We start from the raw sequence: 22,496 nt of genomic DNA, 5'->3' as shown, positions 1-22,496 counted from the left end.
GAGTCACTTGTATGTGTTAAGCTTTTATAAAGACTTCCTTGGGTGCTACAAAGTTTGTATAAGAAAGTAAAAGCATACCCATAATTATCTCAGGTACATTATACTTATCTCAACCAGATTTTGCTATATGTAGCGTATATTATATATTAAACTATACAAACATAAACAGCATTTCAAATCCAAGAAACATATTCTGATTCTAAGAAGTATGGATTATTGAGCCTCTACTGCATGAAATTACACGTGTGGTAAAATGGTAAATTTAAGATACAGATTAGGATCCTTAACTACATATATATTTTACTTATAAAGACATAACATACCTTGACTTTATCTGAAGTCCGTTTTCCACCAATGCCTCCAGAGCCAATAAGGAATATGGAGAACTGATTAAAACATATAAGTTCCTTCCCAGAATAAGAATAGACTGAAAAGTAAATGAAAAATATGTTTTAAGTTGTCAAAAGACATAACTAATTAACCAACATATGACCAGCAATTCCTTTAAAAGTTAAAAAACAAAATCCAATTACTGAAAGGTTTTATAATTTAAATATGTCTAAGTTTGGATATGAGCCTTTCCTTTTTATTCACCAGTTTCTGGAAGGCAGACAGAAGAGGATGTTCACAAACCCTTACTTGACTATGAAATAACAGGTTCTCTCCCCTCTTTTTAAACCTCCCCAACTTTCGTATTTTAATTCTCTCAAAATCAAACATTTCAAGAAATCCCACTATAAAGCACAGGTAACCTCACACTCAAACTTTCAAACATTCTGCTAAAGCACTCAAAAAGAGCCTAGAATATAAAAGAAGAAATAAGTGAGAGTGAAAGTATAAGATTCAGGAGGGAGGGATCATGGCTATTTTGCTCATCATCATATTCCCAGCAATTAGAATAGTACCTGGGACCAAAAAGAGGCACCTGATAATGTCTATTAAGTCAATTAACAAATCAATGACTAAATGACAAGTTAGCAAGTAGTGAACAGGTAATCAAGTAATAAATGAATATAAGACAGCTGTTCCTCTTTGTACTGACTGATTTACTAGTGAAAGTTTAAGTATTATATGTGTTTCCAGCTCTAGAAAAATAGGAACATGATTTTGAACTGCATTAGAGAAAAAAATCCAATTATAACAAAAAATAAAAAAGGTCATAGTAATTCGTATTTAAAATAAAAATTTTGTATTTATTAAATAAGAAACTGGACATTCTATTTCATTTATACTTTAACTAAAAATTCTAATAAATTATTACATATTAGAGGCCCAGTGCATGAAATCCTGCATTGGGGGTGGGGGGTTTTCCTCAACCAGCCTGCACCCTCTCCAATCTGGAACCCCAATTTAGGCTGGCAGTCAGACATCCCTCCACAACCCAGGACCATTGGCTCCTAACCACTCCCCTGCTGGCCTGATTGACACCTAACTGCTCCCCTGCTGGCCTAATTGCCCCAACTGCCCTCCCTTGCTGGCCTGAACACCCACAACTGTCCTCCCCTGCTGGCCTGATCTCCCACAGCTGCCCTCCCCTGCCACAACTCGCCTCCGCCACTGGAACCCGCCTCCTCTGCGCGAGGCAGTGGAGATGCTGGGACGGGCCTCCACACTGCATGGAGCCATGGGACCCCCAGGTATCACCACGCAGAGTGGCCATCTTGTGGTGGCCATCTTGTGGCGGCCATCTTGTGACAACATCATATACGAGGGCCACCTAGGCTTTTATTAGTATAAATTACCAAGCTATAGTTAAATAAATGGAGTTGATCAAGAGACAATAGGAAAAATTGAAGCTAAAGTTACTGCAGAATTTTTGTGGTATGTTATATTTGGTAGGATGGTGAGAAGACTAAAAGATAACTGGGAGAATTACAGCCAAATACTGGCCAACATTTGGAATGACAATAAAATGTGAAAATCTAAAAAAGAATAAAAGTAGAGGAAGACAAGAAAGAGAGGAAAAGGGAAAAGAAGAGATAACCAACATATGATGAAATACAGAGTTATCAAAAACAATGTAGTAGAATATTTAAGAGCATCAAAATATTCTCAATATATAATTAAGTAAAAACAAGGCAAGTCCAAACAGCAAATAGAGTATAACATCCTATGTGTTTAGAACAAAAATGATTAACGCCTATATTCCAAATATCAAATAATATTAAACTTTACACTGTCCTTTATTTCTAAAAATGTTTGATAATATTTATTTCTTTTGTTCTTAAACTTTAAAAATTTTAAGCAGTGTTATCTGTATCTTATGTTTAATTACTAGTATTTCAACATTTATTAAACTACTATAATATTTTTTCCACTGCAAATAAAATGTGGCTATAATGTTTAAACCACATTATGAGTTCTATAGGCCTGAAGGTGCAAGTTTAGAAACTTAACTATCATTTAGAAGAGTGATTCAGGGGTCAGATATGTTCCAAATTTCAAAGAGCTAACACAGAAAACAATTTCTATAATACTGCCTAATTACCAACGGAGGGCTGTCTATGTATTCCTTCCTGTCCAAAACTAACTCAGCAAGTATATTTCTCCTTAACCAACCACAGTTCTTCTGTGCTTTGTTTGTATCGTCTCAAATCCCCTGAAGTGGCCCACTCTCCCTATCCTCATCTTAATCTACTGCTTCCTACCCTCCTTCCTTATTTTCTAAAGCAGCTTATAGATATTTAGAGTGCTTATCTTGCTTTCCCAGAAACTGAAAAATACAAACTTACTAATAACTTCTATGGTGAAGTACTATGTTACATATAAAACCTATCAATCTAACAATATTATCGTAAGAATTGAAAATTAATTACCATCGATAACAAGTACTAAACCGGATCCTTTATCTAGGACATCAGCAACAATTGCTTCATTCCTTAATGTTCCTAAAATGAAAAGTAAAATAAATAAATAAATAAATAGACTGTTTTAAAGGTCATAAGTAAATAAATAGACTGTGTTAAAAATAATAAGTTATTATATTAAGACATGAGAGAATTTAACATAATTTCCACTATAAGTTCAGCAAAACTAAAAAGTATCATTTAAATAATTTTCATTACAATGCTAAATAATTCAACATTAGAGGCAGTCAGAACATCTGAGTCTCTAAACTTGAATCAGTAATTCTGATAAATTAGGTTTTAAGAAATAATACTTTTCAATCATTCAACAAACATTTGTGAAGGATATGACCAGTGCCATTTACACCATTCCTTCTCAAATCTCTACTCTACTAGCTTCCATGAGACACTGTTTCTCTCTAATCACTCTGTACTTTTACAGACTCTTCCTTCCATCATTTAACTGGTGATGTCTTGATGGATCATCATTGTCTGCGGGTAAACTCATGCTTTTCTCAAACCTGCTTTCTCTTTTGTTCCACACGTAAATAGATGGCACTACCCGCCGAGCTGCTCAAGACAGAAACTTGAGCATCACCCGACTCACAGAGTCTAAGTAGTGTCTGCACTTGAGTATGCGAGGATGGTAGAAGATGGATTCTACAAAAATTTTTTACTTCATCCTTAAGTCTGGGGTTTCATAGGAAAGTGACAAACACATTTGCATTTCAGAAATAGCATTATGGCTGCAGCGAGGTGAATAAACCTCAAGGGAATAAGAATGGAGACAGAGAGAATACTTAAGAGAGCAAGAGAAGATGGTAGACTAAACAAAAAAGTAGAAGTGGAGGTGGACAGAAATAGGATTCAGATGTACCAAAGGAGAGAACCAACAAACTTGGTAAGTGTCTGGATGTAAAAGATGGTAAAAGAGACGCCATGGAAGATATCCAGATTTTTCACTTTTCTAAATCTCTCTGATCCACTCACTTGTTTTCATCCTTCTACCACCTTAGTGCAAGCTACCATCATTTCATCTGAAGTACCAATACAGACTTTTAACTAGGTGCCTGCACATCCACTCTGACCAACTTTAAAACATGCTCCGTACATGTCTGAGGTGATTTTTTCCCCAAAGTCAATTTTGACAATGTAATAAAGTGCTTTTCCCAACACTACCACTATCTTTCCCCACCAGTCCCATAAATATTTATAAAATTGCGATAAATACAAAATTCCCTAACATGATCTATATGATACTATTCCCTGCCATCACTACCAGGCTCTCCAGCCACCCTGGCCTTCCTTTGCTCCTCGTTATCTATGCTTCTCGTATTTCAAGAGCCTTTACACAGGCCCTTGGATGTCTGGAATGCTCTTTCTTTCCTGCTTTGCCTCACTTCATACCCACCTAAAATCTTTCTTTAAAATCTCTCTTCTTAATCGTTCCTTAGAGAACACTTTCATTACCAATACAATAATGTCCAATCCTTCTATTTTAAGTTCTAATTGTATCATGTATGTTTTACCTATAATGTTTATCACAAGGGGTTACAGGTAATATAATGTAATATAACAGGTGATTTTAATATACAGTCAGATTACAAAACTATCTAAAACCAAATATGTCCTACAAGTGGCAAGTATCCAGCAGATATCTGATGAACAGTCACCACACACTGTGCATTATAATGGATAAAAAAGACAGTGTGAAACAGGCTGTAACACTAACAATGAAACAAAGCTATTCAGCCTTAAGCAATAAGAATCTCATAATTTATTTAGTAAAATAAGTAGATTGAGGAACGAGTTAAAGTAGCTACTTTAACTTTTTCTAGCTACTTGCTGACCTCTACATTATATAATGTGAAATGAACAACTAAGATATTATTGAGAAAAATAGATGATTAAAGATACAAAAAATTCTGTATATTTTAACATGGTTTATTTTATGAAAATGAGCACCAATATAAACACCTGAGAAAAGAATGAAGAGCCATGTTAACAGGAATCATAACTGATTGTACACAATCACCAAGTTTAGAACATATTCACAAAAATGCTCCTTTCATTTGTGAATAGCACATATATCAATAGAAATAAATTATTAGCATTTTGAAGTAATTTATTAAAGGAAAATATTAAAGGACAAAGTTTAAGATAATCAAAACAGGTATTAGTTAATAGCAACCTAGTCTAATGGCTGATAAGTGCATAAATAACTTGTGATATGCTTTATTTAGGTCTCTCTGTGCCAATTTAACATACCTGACACAGTTTGGAAGGTTAGTAAAAAAAAATAAAATTATGGTGTGGTTACTGGAGTCAGTGTATCAAGAACTCACCTGTTCTGGGAAGTGGTTTATACAACTCCAAGTACTGCTCCCCATGAAGAACCTATGTTAGGATAAGTAAAGTTTTATTAGCAGACTTTCTTTTCTCCACGGGTTCTGTCTGGGGGTATTACTCATCAAAAGTGACATTTCATTGTCCACATGCTCGCATCACTACTTCCCCCAAATTAATTGTTTCAGTTTGGCTTCTACTTCTTAATCACATGATTTAGAAATAACCAGTCCCCCAATCTAAAAACTGTCTTTTGGAACAGAGAAGATATCTTATGCTAGAGACCCAGTGCATGAAATTCGTGCACGAGGGGTGACCCTCAGCCCAGCCTGCATCCTCTCCAATCTGGGACATCCCTCTCACAATCCAGGACTACTGACTCCCAACTGCTCACCAGCCTTTGCCTGATTGCCCCTAAATGTTTCTGCCTGCCAGCCTGATCACCCCATAACCACTCCCCTGCCAGCCTGATTAATGTCTAACTGCTCCTTGGCTGGCCTGAATGCTTCTAACTGCCCTCCAGGCCTGGTCACCCCTAACTGCCCTCCATGCTGGCCTGATTGCCCACAACTGCCCTCCCCTTCAGGCTGGTCCCCCCCTACTGCCCTTCCCTGCTGGCCAGGTCACCCCTAACTGCCCTTCCTTGCTGGCTTGGTCACCCTTAACTGCCCTTCCCTGCAGGTCTGCCCCTGCCCCCCACTTCCCCTTTCCTGCAGGCCTGGTCCCCGCCAAATACCCTCCCCTGCTGGCCTGGTCTCCCCCAAATGCACTCCTCTGCTGGCCCGGTCACCCCTATCTGCCCTCCCTGCGGGCCTGATTGCCCACAACTGCTCTCCCCTGCAGACCTGGTCCCCCCCATCTGCTCTCTCCTGCTAGCCTGGTCTCTTCCAACTGCCCTCCTCTGCTGGCCCAGTTACCCCTAACTGCACTCCCCTGCAGTCCTGGGTCCCACCCAACTGCTCTCCACTGATGGCCTGGGTTCTCCCCTCCCCCCAACTGCCCTCACTTGCTGGCCTGATCTCCCCCAACTGCCCTCCTCTGCCAGCCTGGTCACCCCCAACTGCCTTCCTCTGCTGGCCATCTTGTGGTGGCCATCTTGTGTCCACATGGGGGCAGCCACCTTCATAGTCACTAACCTCCACGTATTGAAGCAAGAATACCCAAATATATGTAGGAAAACAATAGGACAGGAAAAACAAAACGTGGCCCACATAATCAAAAGACCACACTCCAGTGCCATGGACAGCTTAGTTCCCAGTCTTCCTCAGAACCCAGAAGAGGAAAAAGGGGTAGGCAGTTAGCAGTGCAAGGAGGACAAATGAAGGATGCCTCACTGTATCATAAGGTCTGGAAACTCAAGCTGGGAAGACTAGGATTCAAATGCCAAGACAGCCCTAGCTGGTTTGGCTCAGTGGACAGAGCATCAGTCTGCAAACTGAAGGGTCCCAGGTTCAATTCCAGTCAAGGAAACATATCTCACACTATGAAGGCTTCTCCTTGGCCTGGGCCCTGGTCAGGACACGTGGAGGAGACAAACCAACTAATGTGTTTCTTTCACATCAATGTTTCTCTCTGTCTTTCTCTCTCTCTTCCACTCTCTCTAAAAATCAATGGAAAAATATCTCTGGGTAAGGAATTCCAAAAAAAATAAAAATAAAAATAAATGCCAAGACAGCTATCATTCCAGGCCACAGGTTTTGAACACCATTTCTGATTTCCAATTCCTTTAACTCTGAAGGACAATTCTGAAACAACTGTTTTGCTTGCTCTTACATTAAGCAAACACAAGAACTGTTTGCAGCAATTACCACGGGAGAGTGACTAAAACTACAAACTGGTTGGCATACATTTCTCAGCTCCCTCCCAACTTCATGAAATACTCTTAATAAAATAAGAGTATTCTCCTAAGTTCAACACAGCAATGGGATAATGGAACCTCCAGTAAATGGGTTCTCCAATCGAGGAGTTGCAGAAATGGTCTCATAGTTCTATGATTCAACAATTATCTAGGCTCATTCTAAACCTTACTCCAAGAAATAAAATAGACCTCACCTCAAAAGCCTTCTCACAGATGTTCACTCCTTCCTTCTTGAAATAATTTATTCACTTTCCTTTCCAAATACTATATTCTCTTGATATTCCTCATAACTCATACCCTACCAGCCATTCCTTTGCAGTCTCTCTCACTAATTTCTCCTCATCTTTTCAACCACTAAACACTGCAAAGTCCCTAAACTCAAGAACTTCTCTACATATATTCACACATTAGGTAATTTCATGTCTTTAAATATCACTTAAATGCTACAAACCCCAATTCGACCTTATCCCCAAACTCTAGATTCATATGTTCAACTGTCCACTTTTTAACTCCACCTGCATGTATGATAGGCATCTCAAATCTGTCGGAAAACAACTAATTATCCCTACTTTAAAGTAACTACATATATCTATTTTATTAGACACAGTTATATATAATATAATATAATATACATATTAAATATCCATATATATTAAAGGCTAATATGCAAAATGTCCTGCAGGAGTTTGATAGGGAGACCAGGAGTTCAACAGGGAGACCAGTTCTATCGCTCGCTATATGTGCACTGACCACCAGGGAGCAGCAGCCAGTAGCCAGGGAATGAGGCCCTCGTTGGCAGCTGGCAACCAGGGAAGGGAAGTCCCAGCCAGAAGCCGAAAGGAAGGCCCTGATTGGCCCTGACTGCCAGTCAGGTCTAGGTACCTTACCCATGCGTGAATTTCATGCACCGGCCTCTAGTGTTATATATAATTAATCATAAATAATATAGTGTTATGTATACAGGATGGGGCAAACATAGGTGTATAGTTGTAAGTGAAATAGAGTTTATTCTTATATTGTTATTTACTAATCATTGTATTATTTTTCATATGAACAACTGTACACCTACTTTTGCCCTACCCTGTATATATTATCCCAGTTGTCCAGACTATAAACCTTTATCCTTGATTTCTTTTTTTCCCCCTCTTATCCAGCTTTTTGCTTGCATTATTATAGTAAGCTCCTAACTGGTTTCCATGATTCCATGCTTGGCTCCCATATAACTTAATCCTCACACAACAGCAAAAATGAGCCTGTGAGTGAACACAGCCAGCTCCTATCACCCCTCGGTTCAAAGTGCTACTGATGTCCCTACTCATTACTCGGAGTATAAACTGAAATCCTTACAATGACTACAAGGCCCTCTTCTCCCACCACTGCCCCTTCTCATTCTACAGTGATACTGGCCCCCTTGCTTATTCTACAGCTATAGTGATCCCTTTGCTGTTCCAAAAAGAAGCCTCGAGGCCTTTTACACTTGTTTTTCCTGCCTCGAATACTCTTCCACAGGATAATTAATTGCCTGGCTTGCTCCTTCCCCAATATCATCAGATAATAATGATCATATCCACTTTACAGATAAGAAAACAAGCTTAGAGAAGTTATTTACCCTTGGTCAGACAGCAAGTAGAGTAGAGAAAGAATTAATAACATTATGTCAAGGTTATGGGACTGAACATGATTGCTTTTTTTTGTTTGTTTGTTTGCCTTTTCAACTAACCCTTTTCTCTGTTATTCTTAAAAAGGAATATCAAAGGATATGCTAACTCTTTATTCCTGTATCAACCATTAAAAACTGTTTTACTAATAAGATGTGATACTTATCAACCATATTTAAAGAAACAGGAAAAAAAGCAAAATAAAGGTTTCTTATTATGCATACCTTTGCTAAGTCAATTGAAAGCCCAGGAATCTCTAATAATTGTCCACCCATTATGGATTTCTGAGCTATAATAACTCCAAAGGTAGGCAAACAGGAGAAGTCAGAATGTCCTTCATAAATAAACTTCAGATCCTTTGGTTCCTTGACTGATGCTCCCACTCCAAGAGCATACATAATAGTTTCCAGCTCCGTGTAAGCAGTAGAAAATGAAGAAAGTGTGTGGCCAACAGCTTCACCCTAGGGGGCAATTGTAGGAAATGATTTTTGTATTCATTGTTAAAACTTCAATTTTTCAGAATTACTCATTACTTATGGTACATACCTACTTTTGTTTTTTGAAAAGATGTGATTAAAATATCATTTTAGTGAATTTAATGGAGTATTATAACTATTTCATTATATAGTTTTTAAATAGAAACCAATTAATAATGTGTGGAAAGTAGTGCATTTTTAGGTAATTACTTTTTTTATTGCTTACTAATAGGTAGTATGTCTCATACTAAAGAAGGAGTTACCAAACAATGCTAAGAGCTAAAAATGGTTTTTACATTTTTAAGTGGTTAAAAAAAAATAAAATCAAGAAGAGGTGTGTCAGAAATAGTATTTGGTCCAGGAAGTCTAAAATATTTATGATCTTGCCCTTTACCAAAGAAGTTTGCCAACTCCTATCCTTAAGTAAAATCACACTTATAAACTGATCACATTCTCAGGGTTAAAACTAGATGGTTAATTTTATCACTATGTCTGTCCTGAATCACAAAATACCAAAATCACATGTGTCAAACTCTTGACTCCTTACTATTTTATGCACAAGTGTTTTTTTTTTAAGGATAAGTACAAGAGATCGTAAATCCGACAACTTCACATGCTATAATCACAATTCTATTAGAATTTCTGACATACATTCTATCAGTGCTTTCCCTTACAAGAAATGACTCAGAAAAGGCACTATATAAATTAGCCTTTTCTAATAAGTTAGAAAAATAGTGACTAACGTAGAATTATCAATGCTTCTGGGGGGGGAAAAGACACCTAATTATACAGAAGAAGAGAAAGCACACGTTACATTTAATATGTTAGCCTTGTGTTCAAATTTTATAAATATTTAGTATATATTTTATAAAAAGTTTTGTGGTCACTTATCTTTCCTAATAACAGATTAATAGCTTGGAAAATAATGTTCTGTATGAAACAAAAGAAAAAAGGGCAGGAAAACTTCTCCCAAGAAGGCACAGCTTTAGGCTTTTCTCCTACTTACAGTTCCTGATGTGGCTTTTGATGATGCCACATGACTGGTCTGATTTGCTGAAACTCCTCCATCTGAATCTATTTTACTTAGAATTTCGATAATACCGCCAGTTGATTCTAAAAAATAACAACAATAATAATACCTTTGTTAAAGATGTGACTAAAGAAAGCTACAATGTGCTACATCAGCAACTTTCAAACTTTTTCACCTCATGGCACACAAAATCTCATTACTAAAATTCCACAGCACACCAGAAATATATTTTTTGTCAATCTAACAAAAAAAATGGGTATAATTTTGATTCATTCACACCCAACGGCTATTGTTGTGTTGGAAGTTGTCTTTTTTTTTTTTTTTTTTTTTGAAAGTCTAAGGGAAAAAGAGGTCAATGCTTTAAAAATTCTGGCTGAAAATCACTGTGCTAGATAATTTTTCCTATAGCATTCAGCAAGCCTGCTGCAGACTCTAGATTGCTATTCATGAACTGAATGTGTAATGTCAGGCTATTTTGGGGGAAAGTTGTGAAAGACTTTGAAATAGACTACAGATAACTGGATGTTTTCAACTGAAAACAAGACATTGTCCAACATGCTCTTCATAGGTTATGACCCCAAGGAGGCTCTGAGCTTTGCAATGTCTTAGAGCAATTTTAAAACTCTAAACTGGAATCCATAGACATGCAATTTCTGTTTGGTGGAGGGACAACTAATTTCCCTTCTCTGACTACTGTCACCCCTTCTCCAGGATGGAACAATGCCAAAATTACTCCTAGGTCCCTGATCAAGTAGTAGCTCTGAAGATAGTACTAAAAATTCTTCTAGAGAAAACCACCATTCTGACCAGTGACTCCAGACAGGTTTTGGAAACTGCTGTTCTAAGGTCTAACGGTTAGTGAAGAATCATGGAGCAACCACATATGCCATATAATTCCAAAGGCTCTGGGACCTTTCTAACAAACCTTAGAGTTATAAGCTTCTTTCTAAACTCAGAGAAAAACAAAAACCAAACTACACAATGTGACAGGACCGGAGACATCTGCCCCTCCTGGTTATACTAATGGAGAGGATTTTTCCTACTAGTTCTATCCTTTCCTCCCTAGTCATCCTGCCACCTAGAGGGGGGCTATTTAACTGAAAGTCACCTTAATGCAGACTGGAAGTACCACACTCAGAGTAAGACAACCTGAGTTAACTCTTGACTCAAACACAGAAAGCTTGGAACATTTATTTAGTTTTTCTGGGATTTAGTTCATCATCTATAAAATGAGCAGTGGTATAAGTAGGTGATCTAGATCAGCGGTCACCAACCTTTCAGACATCATGGACCACCAGTGGTCCACGGACCACGGTTTGGTGACCACTGCTCTAGACAGTCTCAATCCTATTGAAAATGTGAAATATTTTCTTCTACTTGTACTTCAAATACAAGATATATTCATACATATATATATATGGCTAATATGCAAAATGTCCCCAAGGAGTTCAACCAGGAGATGGGGAAGTTTGATTGCTTGCTATGATGTGTGCTGACCACCAGGGGATGGTGTGGGATGAAGGAAGGCCCCAGCCAGCAGCCAGCAGGCCCCGATTGGCCCTGATCACTAGACAGGCCTAGGAACCCTACCCATGCATGAGTTTCATAAACCAGGCCTCCAGTATATAATACATAATTCACTTAGTTAGCTTTTTCTTTATATTAGTCCAATACTTTTAAGTCAATAAAGTGGAACTTTGACATCAGAGGAAATATATACTCCTTCCTTTTTCCTTTCATTCATTTTCACTGATAGGCAACTGCTATTGATAGACTAAATTTATCTCAAATATCAAAATATAGAATATAGAAAATGCTACCATTAATGACATAAAAATTATGCTATCATCTGATTGAGGGAAAGCACAATAAAATTTCAGTGTATTTACCTGCAGGCAGCAAATTATTATTAAGGGGGGGGGGGAACAGAATAGTCATTTTTCTGATATATTATTCTATCAAACATTAAATATAAAATTACTAAGAGGGGGGAAAAAAGAGTTCTTTAAAAAAAAAAAAAACAACACCTTAATTCATGATCTTTCCCAAAATGGTCCTTTAAATTTTATATATTATATGTACATGTGAGTTATAGTAGAAAAAATAATGTGACTTTTATTGGTTATCTACTTCTGTGGCATATCAAAGATGATTCAATAATTCAAGGTAACAAGCATTACTAAACCCTTTCTATGACTTCTGTGCTATGCTAGCACCAACTACTATAAAAGTATATACAAGATATAGTCTCTGCTTTTAAAGAAACTTACAATGCAATTAAGAAACCACACTAATTATGAAACAAGAGCAGTGAGAAGCAGTAACAATTAGACAGGTGTACTAGTTAATAATGCGGATTTTCTTTCAATAGATGGAGTTCCACATATGTTGATATATATATTAATGGAGAGGATTTATATATATAAATGTGATCTGATATGAATACTGCTTTGTTGTGTTGACAGCAAGATTCATATCAAATTTGCTGAAGGGGTTAACATCATAGATATTTTTATGCTTAAAAATGTCGAATTTTGTGTCAAAAAAAGAGCATTTGTGGGAACTTTTAATTCAATTACTTTATTTTGAAGAAAAGTGCTGCTGAAAGTTATCATATACTTTGGGAAGCTATTATGATGAACATGCTCCATCTCAAGATACTTGTGAACGCTGGTTTAAATGCTTTAAAAGTGATGATTTTTATGTGAAAGACAAAGAACGTCCCAGACAACCGAAAAAGTTTGAAGACCAACAATTACAAGCATTATTGAATAAAGATGTGTGTCAAACTCAAAATCAACTTGCAGAAAGATTAAATGTTGCTCAGCAAACAATTTCTGATCATTTACAAACAATGGGAAATGTTTTAAAGGAAGGAAAATGGGTGCTATATCAACTGAACAAAAGAGAAATGGAAAACCGCAAAGTCATCAGTAAAATGTTGCTTCAATGGCACAAAAGAAAGTCTTTTTTGCATCAAATTGTGACTGGTGATGAAAAGTGGGTTGATCCAGATCAACCATCAACATTGACTACAAGGCCAAATCGCTTCCGAAAGAAGACAATGCTCTACATTTGGTGGTATCAGAAAACTGTGGGGTATTATGAGCTTCTAAAACCAGATGAAACCATTAATACTGATCGCTACCAACAACAAAAAATCAGTTTGAATCATGAAACAATCAGAATGGGCAGAAGACATGGCAAAATAATTTTGGTCCATGATAATGACCATAACACACTTCAAAACCAGTTAAAAACATGTTAAAAGATCTTGCCTGGGAAGTATTAACCCACCCGCTGTATTCACCAGACCTTGCTTCTTCAGATTACCACTTGTTCTGATCGATGCCATACTCACTTTCTGAGCAGCACTTCAAAACATACAAAGAAGTGGAAAATGGGTATCTGAATGGTTTGCCTCAAAACAAAAAAGTTCTATTGGGACAGTATCCACAAATTACCTGAAAGATGGGGGAAATGTGTAGCTAGCTATGGATATTTCTTTGAATAAAGCACTTTTTATGTTTCTCTTGAAATTATTGTGCTTTCTCTGATTACACAATCTGCATTATTAATCAATACACCTTAACAGTTCAGCTACAAGAAAGATCAGCTTAGCGCAGAATATCTGGGGAGGTTTTGTTGAACATCCAAGGCTTTAGTTTTTCTAAAGAAGTCCTAATAAAAGGAAGAAGAGGCATTTTAGAAATATAGAGAAACAATGGCAAAAACAAAGTGCTAGAACAGCAAATCTACGCACCAAACAGAACAGAGCTAACTCTAAATAAAATAGGCTTAAATAAACCTTTTTGATATCATGAAAAATCAGGTCAGGTAAGGAGCAAATGGTTAGATAATGAAGACTTTGAAACTAACCATCAGATGAGAAGTAGATGCATTAAGCACAAATGGATAACTTACCTCATACAAATGGATAACCTTACTTTATACACCAAAAAAAAAACAAAGGGGGGGAAAGGGGAGGAAGAGGGGAAAGACTATTAAAAAAAAACCTGAAAAACTGACAGTGGGAGTGACAAACATATCTTAAATTTGAAGAGTTCTAATACATACTAGAGTAAAAAATGTACTCTAAATAATTTTATGTGTCTAAGTCATCACAGTAAAATAGGAAGCAATTCTATAAAAAGAATAAAATGCCTCTGGTTCCCCAGCCAGGACTGGACTGAGTGGGACTTATTACCTTCAATTCTCTGGGGCTTGCTGGCATTTTCAAAGTCACAGATCTTTCTCCAGTTAGCCTTCACTGCCTCAGGAGTCATTGGCTGATTCCGCTGTCTTACAATTGCTCCAAGGCTCCGCTCCCAGCGCACTGGTCATAGAAACAAAAATAAGATAGTGAACACATAGTTTAAGTAAAAATCATAAGAGTCCCTCGAAGTTTTCTAACTTTAAAAAAAGGAAATTCGGAAAAAGGATTCTAACTTCTAAAGAGTTTTCCTACATGCCTTAAAGTTGATTTTTCTAAAATAACAAATCCATTAAGATAATGCCAAATTTTTAAGAAAATATCTGAAACTGAAGGGAAAAACTTTTCTTTTGTATAGTATTATACAAAACACTACTAAAAGCAGGGATGAAATGCTGAATCAGAAAGAGTTAAATGTATATTATCATGCCAAAAAACTCACTTCATGACCACAGATCATTTGGGGAATATTCTTCAAGATAACAGAACAGAGCTTTGCTGGATAGTACACCAAGTACTAGTAGTGGTATCAGATCAAAAAGTCCAGACAACCAAATACTATATCAAAATAATTCTCCCTTTTCCTCCCTTTGTTCTTCCTCCTTTTCCACAGGAAGTCAACTAGCATTAACAGATTCACAAAAATCGTTACTACGGCATAAGTTCCATGAGAATTAACATTGTTTTCTTTTCAAAAGACAGGGATAAATAACCATTAGTAACTTATTTCAACATAATGGTCAAATTCAGATTACTATTAAACTAAAGATCTATGTTGGGGAATGACAGAAATGACTGCTTCCAGAGCTTTCCTATTAATAAAGTCTCAGATACAGCTCTTATTGTAACAACCGATCTTCCTTTTTAAAATTTATGTCATAAGACACTTAATTGAGTAATATAATTTATTTTAATAACTGGAGAGAAGAGATAAAAATATTGATAATCTACAATGCTCCCCAGTAATGGTAACCTTTCAAATAATTCAATTAATTTTTATACCACTAGCCAACTGAAAACATAAATGGGGATATAAGAATTTTTAAATTTCTAAAAATTGCCTTAGAAAAGCAATAATCCACGCTAGCACTCACAAGATTTAAGAGAGGGTTGAAGCCAAATGAATTAATTTACTAGTGGACTGAAGGGAAATAAATTTCCACAGATCAGTTGCAATTTCTGTCCCACAAAATTGTCCATGTGACTCTGTCTCTTGATGTGTCATGCTCCAAGGAAAAAAAGAACTAAATGAGAGAATTAGAGAACTTGCCTGCTGTGGCTCTTCCCATCTTTTAAAAACCAGCTCCCCCTCCCTCCCACTTTCCTGCTGAAACAGTAAGAACAAGCACTTGGCATGTGAGAGATGTAGGAGGACATCAATATAGAGACTGTGCTGTCTGAAGGAAAAGCCAGTTAAGAAGAGGCAAATCCTCAATAAGGACTGCCAACAGGAAGAAAATAAAACAGATTCTTGAAAATGCTACAAATCCACAGGACAACTTCCAGGTTTTAGAATACCTGGTGGTGTAACTATGTTTGAGGTTGAGTGTGTGTGCACTAGATCCAATGGTTAGGCATTTGACAAGACCTTTATCCAGCTCTAATTAGATATACATGTTTAAAGATATGGAAGTAATATATAGCAAAAGAGACTTACATTTTCCAATCCATCCTGCTCCAACCTACCAAGAAGAGGGGAAAAAGTTATACCATCTAATGTGAAATCACTAATAAAATTCTTTAAATATAAAAAACAGGCCACTATCTTACTAAGAATATTAGAATATTAGATTACAAAGGATAAAAATAATACAGCTCTACAAATATCCACTCGTCCTTGTGACTGCACTGTTCATGTTATTGCAGTAGAAATATAAAGTAGCACAATGCAGTAGAAATTATGTAGTAGAAAAGACTCTGATGTCAGAAACCAAGGTTTAATACCAGTTCTTCTTACTGACTAGTTATGTGACCCTGGTCAAATTATTTGACTTCCCTAAAGCCAAGTTTCCACTTAGGTAAAATAAGGATAATGATACACTATTTGTGAGGTTATCATGAAGGTTAAAAAATATAAATTATAAAATTGTCTAACACATCACAGACTTGAAATACATGTCTCTCTAGAAAAACCTAGTGGATAAAAATATTAAAATCAAAGAAAAATAAAACCAGGATCTGAGTTAATGAACTAAAACATCTATATGTCATTTTAATAAAAACATCTTTATGTAAAGGTAAAGCAAATGACCAAATATATTAACTGCCATACATAAGATAAATTCTTTTCTAGAGGACATTCAAAGATATTGTCAAAAGAAAATGTTGGACATAAAGAAAACCTGTTTGCCATGTCTTCAAATATAACTCAGTGTGCCAGAACTCATCACCAGAATTCCACACATGTATGGAAAGAAGAAAACTTACCAGGAGACAGTACACATCTTAATGGCTATAGGCTCAAATGTATGACTATTTTTTTCCATCTTTTTCAAAGATTAACACTAGAGGTGCGATGCACGAAGATTCATGCAAGAATAGGTCTCCCTTCCCCCAGCTGCCAGCACCACCTTCATTCCAGCCCAGAGCCGCCTTTCCACTTTCCCACGCTGCCCAGAGGCCTGGAGCAACTATGTATGCAAATTAACTCACCATCTTTGTTGGGTTAATTTGCATACTAATTCCTGATTGGCTGGTGGGTGTCGCAATGGTACGGTCAATTTGCATGTTTCTCTTTTATTAGTGTAGATCAGTGTTTCCCAAAGTGTGGTATGCGTACCCTAGGGGTAAGAAAAGATTTGGGTGGGGGTATATGTTGCACCGGAGTTTGGTGGGGATATGCACTGCACCGTGCTTAGCTGCGCCTAATTCTACGTTCTCATGAGTACGTGGGGTACTCAGCGTTATGAAAATTATAGAAGGGGTACACATATGTCAAAAGTTTGGGAAACACTGGTGTAGATGATCATGCTTTTTATAATAGACAAATCAGTCCTGATGCTGTCAAAGTACATAAATCAGCAGTGGTTTTGACAATAGTCAAAAGAGATGCCATCTTTTATCATATTTTGGGAGTGAAGCAACAAACTAAAAGCTCCTCTCATGTGCTAGAAACAACAGCTACAACTGAGCCAAATGAACTGTACCTGCCATCACAGTCATCTATTAAGACTTTGCAAATAAAGTGGCAATTAACTTTCAAGGTGTAAACAGGATATAACACACACATACCTTACTTTATTTTTTTTACCCTCCCTCCCCCATACCTTACTTTATTTTATCAATCATACATACCAAATGTTCCTCACTAAAAATGTGCACAATATCATAAAATTTCATCTACCCAGGATACTAACTGTGTATATTTATGTGTGTAAAATGCATATCTAAAACAAGACTACTAGTATAAAATGTGCATCTAATAAAAGATTGGAAGAGAATGTATAAGAATATTAATACGGTAGTACCCTGTTTCCCCGAAAATAAGACAGTGTCTTATATTAATTTTTTCTCCCAAGGTTGCGCTAAGTCTTATTTTCAGGGGATGTCTTATCTTTCCATGTGCTAGGTCATATTTTCGGAGGATGTCTTATTTTCGGGGAAACACAGTAGTTACCTCTAAATAGTAGTAATGAATAATGTGTGTGATTATTTTCTTCTAAATACTTTCCTGTATATTTAAAGTTATCCATAAAAAGCACACATAATTTTTCTTTCCATAAATTAAATAATTGTAGAAGGTAAAAAGATTTTTTTAATTCCCTAATAAGATAAACAACAACAACAAAACAAAACAAAACAAAACAAAAAAACAGCAGACAAAATTTTGAGCTTGATATTAAATTTTCCTCCTCTGTAAATTTAGCATGGTAAAGTTCTTTCCCCCTATAACTGTCCACAATTCACAACCAATGATTGTAAGTAAGAAAATAGAGGCACATATATCCATTTAAACATGTATAGACTGCTTTTATTTACTTACCAGCTTTTTGTTCAACTGAATCAGGCTAAAATACTATTCACTTCAAACTGCATCAGGTTATTTTGCTACTAAGAAATATTTTTGAATATCGTTGTATTCCTCATACAACAGGTGCATTATTACTAGAGAAGGCGGGCGTTTATAAACTATATCAATAGTTCATGCTAGAAAGGTAATAAGTGATCAAACTCAAATGAGAAAAAAAATGCAAAAAGTGGCATAAAGAGATCTAAATGGACTTTGACTATGGGTCTCAATGGATGGTGGAATAATATATATATATATATGTATTTTTTTAATTTTACAACAAACACTTAAAGCTTTGCAACAAGGAAACAGGGAAGAGTTTATTTTTAAAGTTAAGATAAATAGTAAGTTGTGTTTACTGATCTATCACACACAGTCTAAATTCCTGCTATACTGATATATTTAAACTAGAGACCTGGTACATGAAATTCATGCATGGGGGGAGTGTGCCCTCAGCCCAGCCTGTACCCTCTCCAATCTGGGACCCCTCAGTCCTGGATTGTGGGAGGGATGTCTGACTGCCAATAGGATAGGGCCTAAACAGGCAATTGGACATCCCTCCCACCATCCAGGACTGATGGCTCCCAACTGCTTGCCTGCCTATCTTCCTGATTGCCCCTAATCGCATCTGCCTGCCAGCCTGATCACCCCTAACCACTACCCTGCAGGCCTGGTCACCCTAACAGCCCTCCCCTTTAGGCCTGGTACCCCCCAACTGCTCTCCCCTGCAGGCCTGGGTCCCCCCCAATTGCCCTTCCCTGCAGGCCTGGTCACACCCAACTTCCCTTGTCTGCCGGCCTGGTGATCCCTAACTGCCCTCCCTTGCTGGCCTGATTACATCTGCCCTCCCTTGCAGGCCTGGTACTGCCCTACTGCCCTCCCCTGCTGGCCATCTTGTGTCCACAAGGGGGCAGCCATCTTGTGTGTTGAAGTGATGGTCAATCTGCATATTACTCTTTTATTAGATAGGATAGAGGCCTGGTGCATGGGTGGGGGCCAGCTGGTTTGCCCTAAAGGGTGTGCCAGATTAGGGTATGGGTTCCCTTGGGGCATGAGGCAGGAGGCCTGTGGTGGTTTGCAGGCTGGTCATGCCCCCAACGACCCAAGCAGAGGCCCTGGTATCTGGAATTTATTTATCTTCTATCGTTGAAACTTTGCTGCCCTTAGCAGAGCCAAGCCTCCTGCTTGCTCCGTGGCTGAAGGCATATTTGTTGGGATTTATTTATCTTCTATAATTGAAACTTTGTAGTCTTGAGTGGAGGCCTGGGCCGGCCAGGTTGTATGGAAAGCTGGGTTTCCTCTATTGCTGGGGAAACCCAAGCCTCCTGCTCTCTCCATGGCTGCAGCCATCTTGGTTGGGTTAATTTTCATACTCGCTCCTGATTGTCTAGTGTGCATAACTTATGGGCATAGCAGAGTAATGGCTAATTTGCATATTATTCTTTTATTAGATAGGATTGAGGGGTGACTGCTATGTACTATGTACTAAGTTCTATACTAAGAGTTTAAAAGTATGATTTCTGGTTGCCACAAAAAAAACCCTAAACTTCAGGGAGGTTAATCTGCACAAAATTCCAGCAAGCTAGCAACTGCCAAAATAAGAACTAAAATCTGACCTGACTGACACTAAGCCCTAAGCTCATTCTTCCACTTTACCACTGAACTTCTCAAACTCAATGAGACTTTCTATATTTGACTATACACCCCAAACCAGCCCATTTTCATTTGGTAAGAATATCAGAAATGAAGTAAAAAGAGAATTTATGAAGTTGCAGTTAATTTCTCAAAAGTTCTTTAATTATAAAATAACCATAAGATTTTTAAAAAATCAACTGATGCTGAGTTTTAAAAATGTGAGCAAATGGAAAATACTAATTTTTAAACATTTTTTATATCTAATTACACAATATTGCTTTGAAAGAAAGCAGGAAGGTACAAATACCTCAAACAAGCCACCATTTTCCTCGCAACTCTCATGGCAAAGCCAAAGGACCAGGGGCGCCACATATTCTGGCTTCAGTGCCTCCACAGCATCTGAAATAAATACCCCCAAAAAAAGTTTATTAACAAGAATATGTACACATGTAAGCAATCATTTTACTTTCTGAAAATTTCTTACTTTTAATAGGCAACTCAGAGACATTTCAAATAACAAGAACAAACTTAAATGTACATAATTAGACTAACACTCGCGGCTTTTCAAATAACTTTTTCCATCCCAATAGAGATATTCTTAAAGTTCTCTCAAGCTTTGAATATTAAATACATCAGACATACCTTTTCCAAGATAACACACTATTCAGAAGTCAGTTAGAGCTGCCTAGGCAAACACTGGTGAGGAGAGCTATGTATGACATAAGGAACTTTGCTATCCTTTGTTCCCAAAACTATTTTGCTCTCTTAGCCATGTAACCAGAAGCTAGAAAACTAAAAAAAACAAACAAAACAAAACAAAACAAAAAAAACCCACAGCTTGCCTTGACAATTGTAATGTCAGTGAGATAATGATATGAAATGAACCTTGCAACCGTGTAAGATAATGATGTGAAATGAACCTTGCAACTGCATAAGATGATGATGTGAAATGAACCTTGCAACCATTACTGATGAGTAACAAAGTGTAAGAAATATTTCCCCATTGCATCCTTTCTGTGAGCAATGTAACCAAGCAGAAAGGTACCATACAAGGAGTACGAAGACCTGGATTTTACTGCTAGCCCTGCAAAGCAGGCAATTTAGGACTGTGAACACATCACTCAACTTCCCTGGACATGTCTTCTCAATAAGACGGTAAGTAAAATACTTTCCCTGCCTGTTTCATCAAGTTGTTCCAAGGCTCAAATGAAATACAATTTGTTAACATCCTTTATAGTCTTTAAGGAATAAGGAACACAAACTGATGAACAAAAACAGATCCAGAGATAGAGAAACATAGATCAGACCATCAAACCTCAGAGGGAAGGTAGGGGCGGGTGGGGGAAAGAGGGGAGATAAACCAAAGAACTTGTATGCATGCATATAGGCCTAACCAATGGACACAGACAATGGGGGGGGGGGGGGGGGAATGAGAGCATGAGTAGGTAAGCTGGGAGGAGCTAATGGGGGGATGAGGACACATATGTAATAACTTAATAAATAAAAAACTTAAAAAATTAAAATAATTGCATAGTTTAATTGTGAAATTATGAAATATAATTTAAATTAATATGCTAAAGTAGCAAAGATGACATAAACAGTGCCTATAAATTAAAGAGCAGCTCCAAAAACTTTTCATTTCATAGCCTCTAAAAGTTCTCAAGTATTCAAAAAATCCAATGGTACACTGTTCTCCACTCTCTGTTATAAGCATGAGGAGAAAACCAAAGGGAGAATCCAACTATCTTAAATGACATGACAAAACAAATTCTTAACCTATTCAGATGTTTGAGTTGACTAACTTTGTAGTACTGAATGCAACAATTAATACATCAATGAAATCCACCTCACCAACTATTATCTTAGGTGATAAAAAAGGAGAAAAGAACATGTCACATAGGAAGAATATTTCGACTTGCATTTCACATATTGTCACGAATAATGTAAGTAAATATCCTTGCTTTCCAGTACTCAATATACCATATTTTTCGGACCATAAGACGCACCGGACCATAAGACGCACCAGTTTTTAGAGAAGGAAAATGAAGAAAAAAAGATTCTGAAACAAATAGTGTCCTAAAATATTTTATGTGCATTAAAACCCAACATCACAGTCATAAACACATGTAATCAACCCTGTAAAATAAACAGCAGCATTTAGAACCATTTTAGAGCCGGGCAAGCACACAGAGACCACACAGAGCCGGGCAAGTAAAAAAACTTTTTTTTTTACAGTATATGTGTAGGCTATATTTGGACCATAAGACGCAGGGACTTTTCCCCCCCACTTCTGGGGGGGAAAAAGTGTGTCTTATGGTCCGAAAAATACGGTACATTCCAAACTCCAACATTAGCTAGCATCTTAAGCACAATTTTTATTTTTTTAATTTTTTTATATATTTTTTTAATATAATTTATTGATTTT

General features: G+C 37.1%; 1 protein-coding gene across 1 annotated transcript in view; it reads right to left on the bottom strand.

Annotated features, from left to right (window-relative positions):
- Window positions 1-22,496, bottom strand: part of HSD17B4 (hydroxysteroid 17-beta dehydrogenase 4) — a 70,128-nt gene that overhangs the window by 24,609 nt on the left and 23,023 nt on the right. Inside the window, exons 9-16 of the mRNA XM_084880466.1 lie at window positions 20,379-20,470; window positions 16,085-16,109; window positions 14,422-14,550; window positions 10,191-10,297; window positions 8,933-9,169; window positions 5,192-5,243; window positions 2,817-2,888; window positions 324-427 (exon numbers count right to left, since the gene is read on the bottom strand). Coding sequence (XP_084736592.1) covers window positions 324-427; window positions 2,817-2,888; window positions 5,192-5,243; window positions 8,933-9,169; window positions 10,191-10,297; window positions 14,422-14,550; window positions 16,085-16,109; window positions 20,379-20,470 — 818 coding nt within the window. The remainder of the gene's footprint in view (window positions 1-323; window positions 428-2,816; window positions 2,889-5,191; window positions 5,244-8,932; window positions 9,170-10,190; window positions 10,298-14,421; window positions 14,551-16,084; window positions 16,110-20,378; window positions 20,471-22,496) is intronic.

This window comes from Pipistrellus hanaki (assembly GCF_964339955.1).
Source record: "Pipistrellus hanaki genome assembly, chromosome: 4".
In the NCBI taxonomy this organism is placed as follows: Eukaryota; Metazoa; Chordata; class Mammalia; order Chiroptera; family Vespertilionidae; genus Pipistrellus; species Pipistrellus hanaki.
Note: the sequence above shows the minus strand (reverse complement) of the source record. Positions and strands in the feature narration are given on the sequence as shown.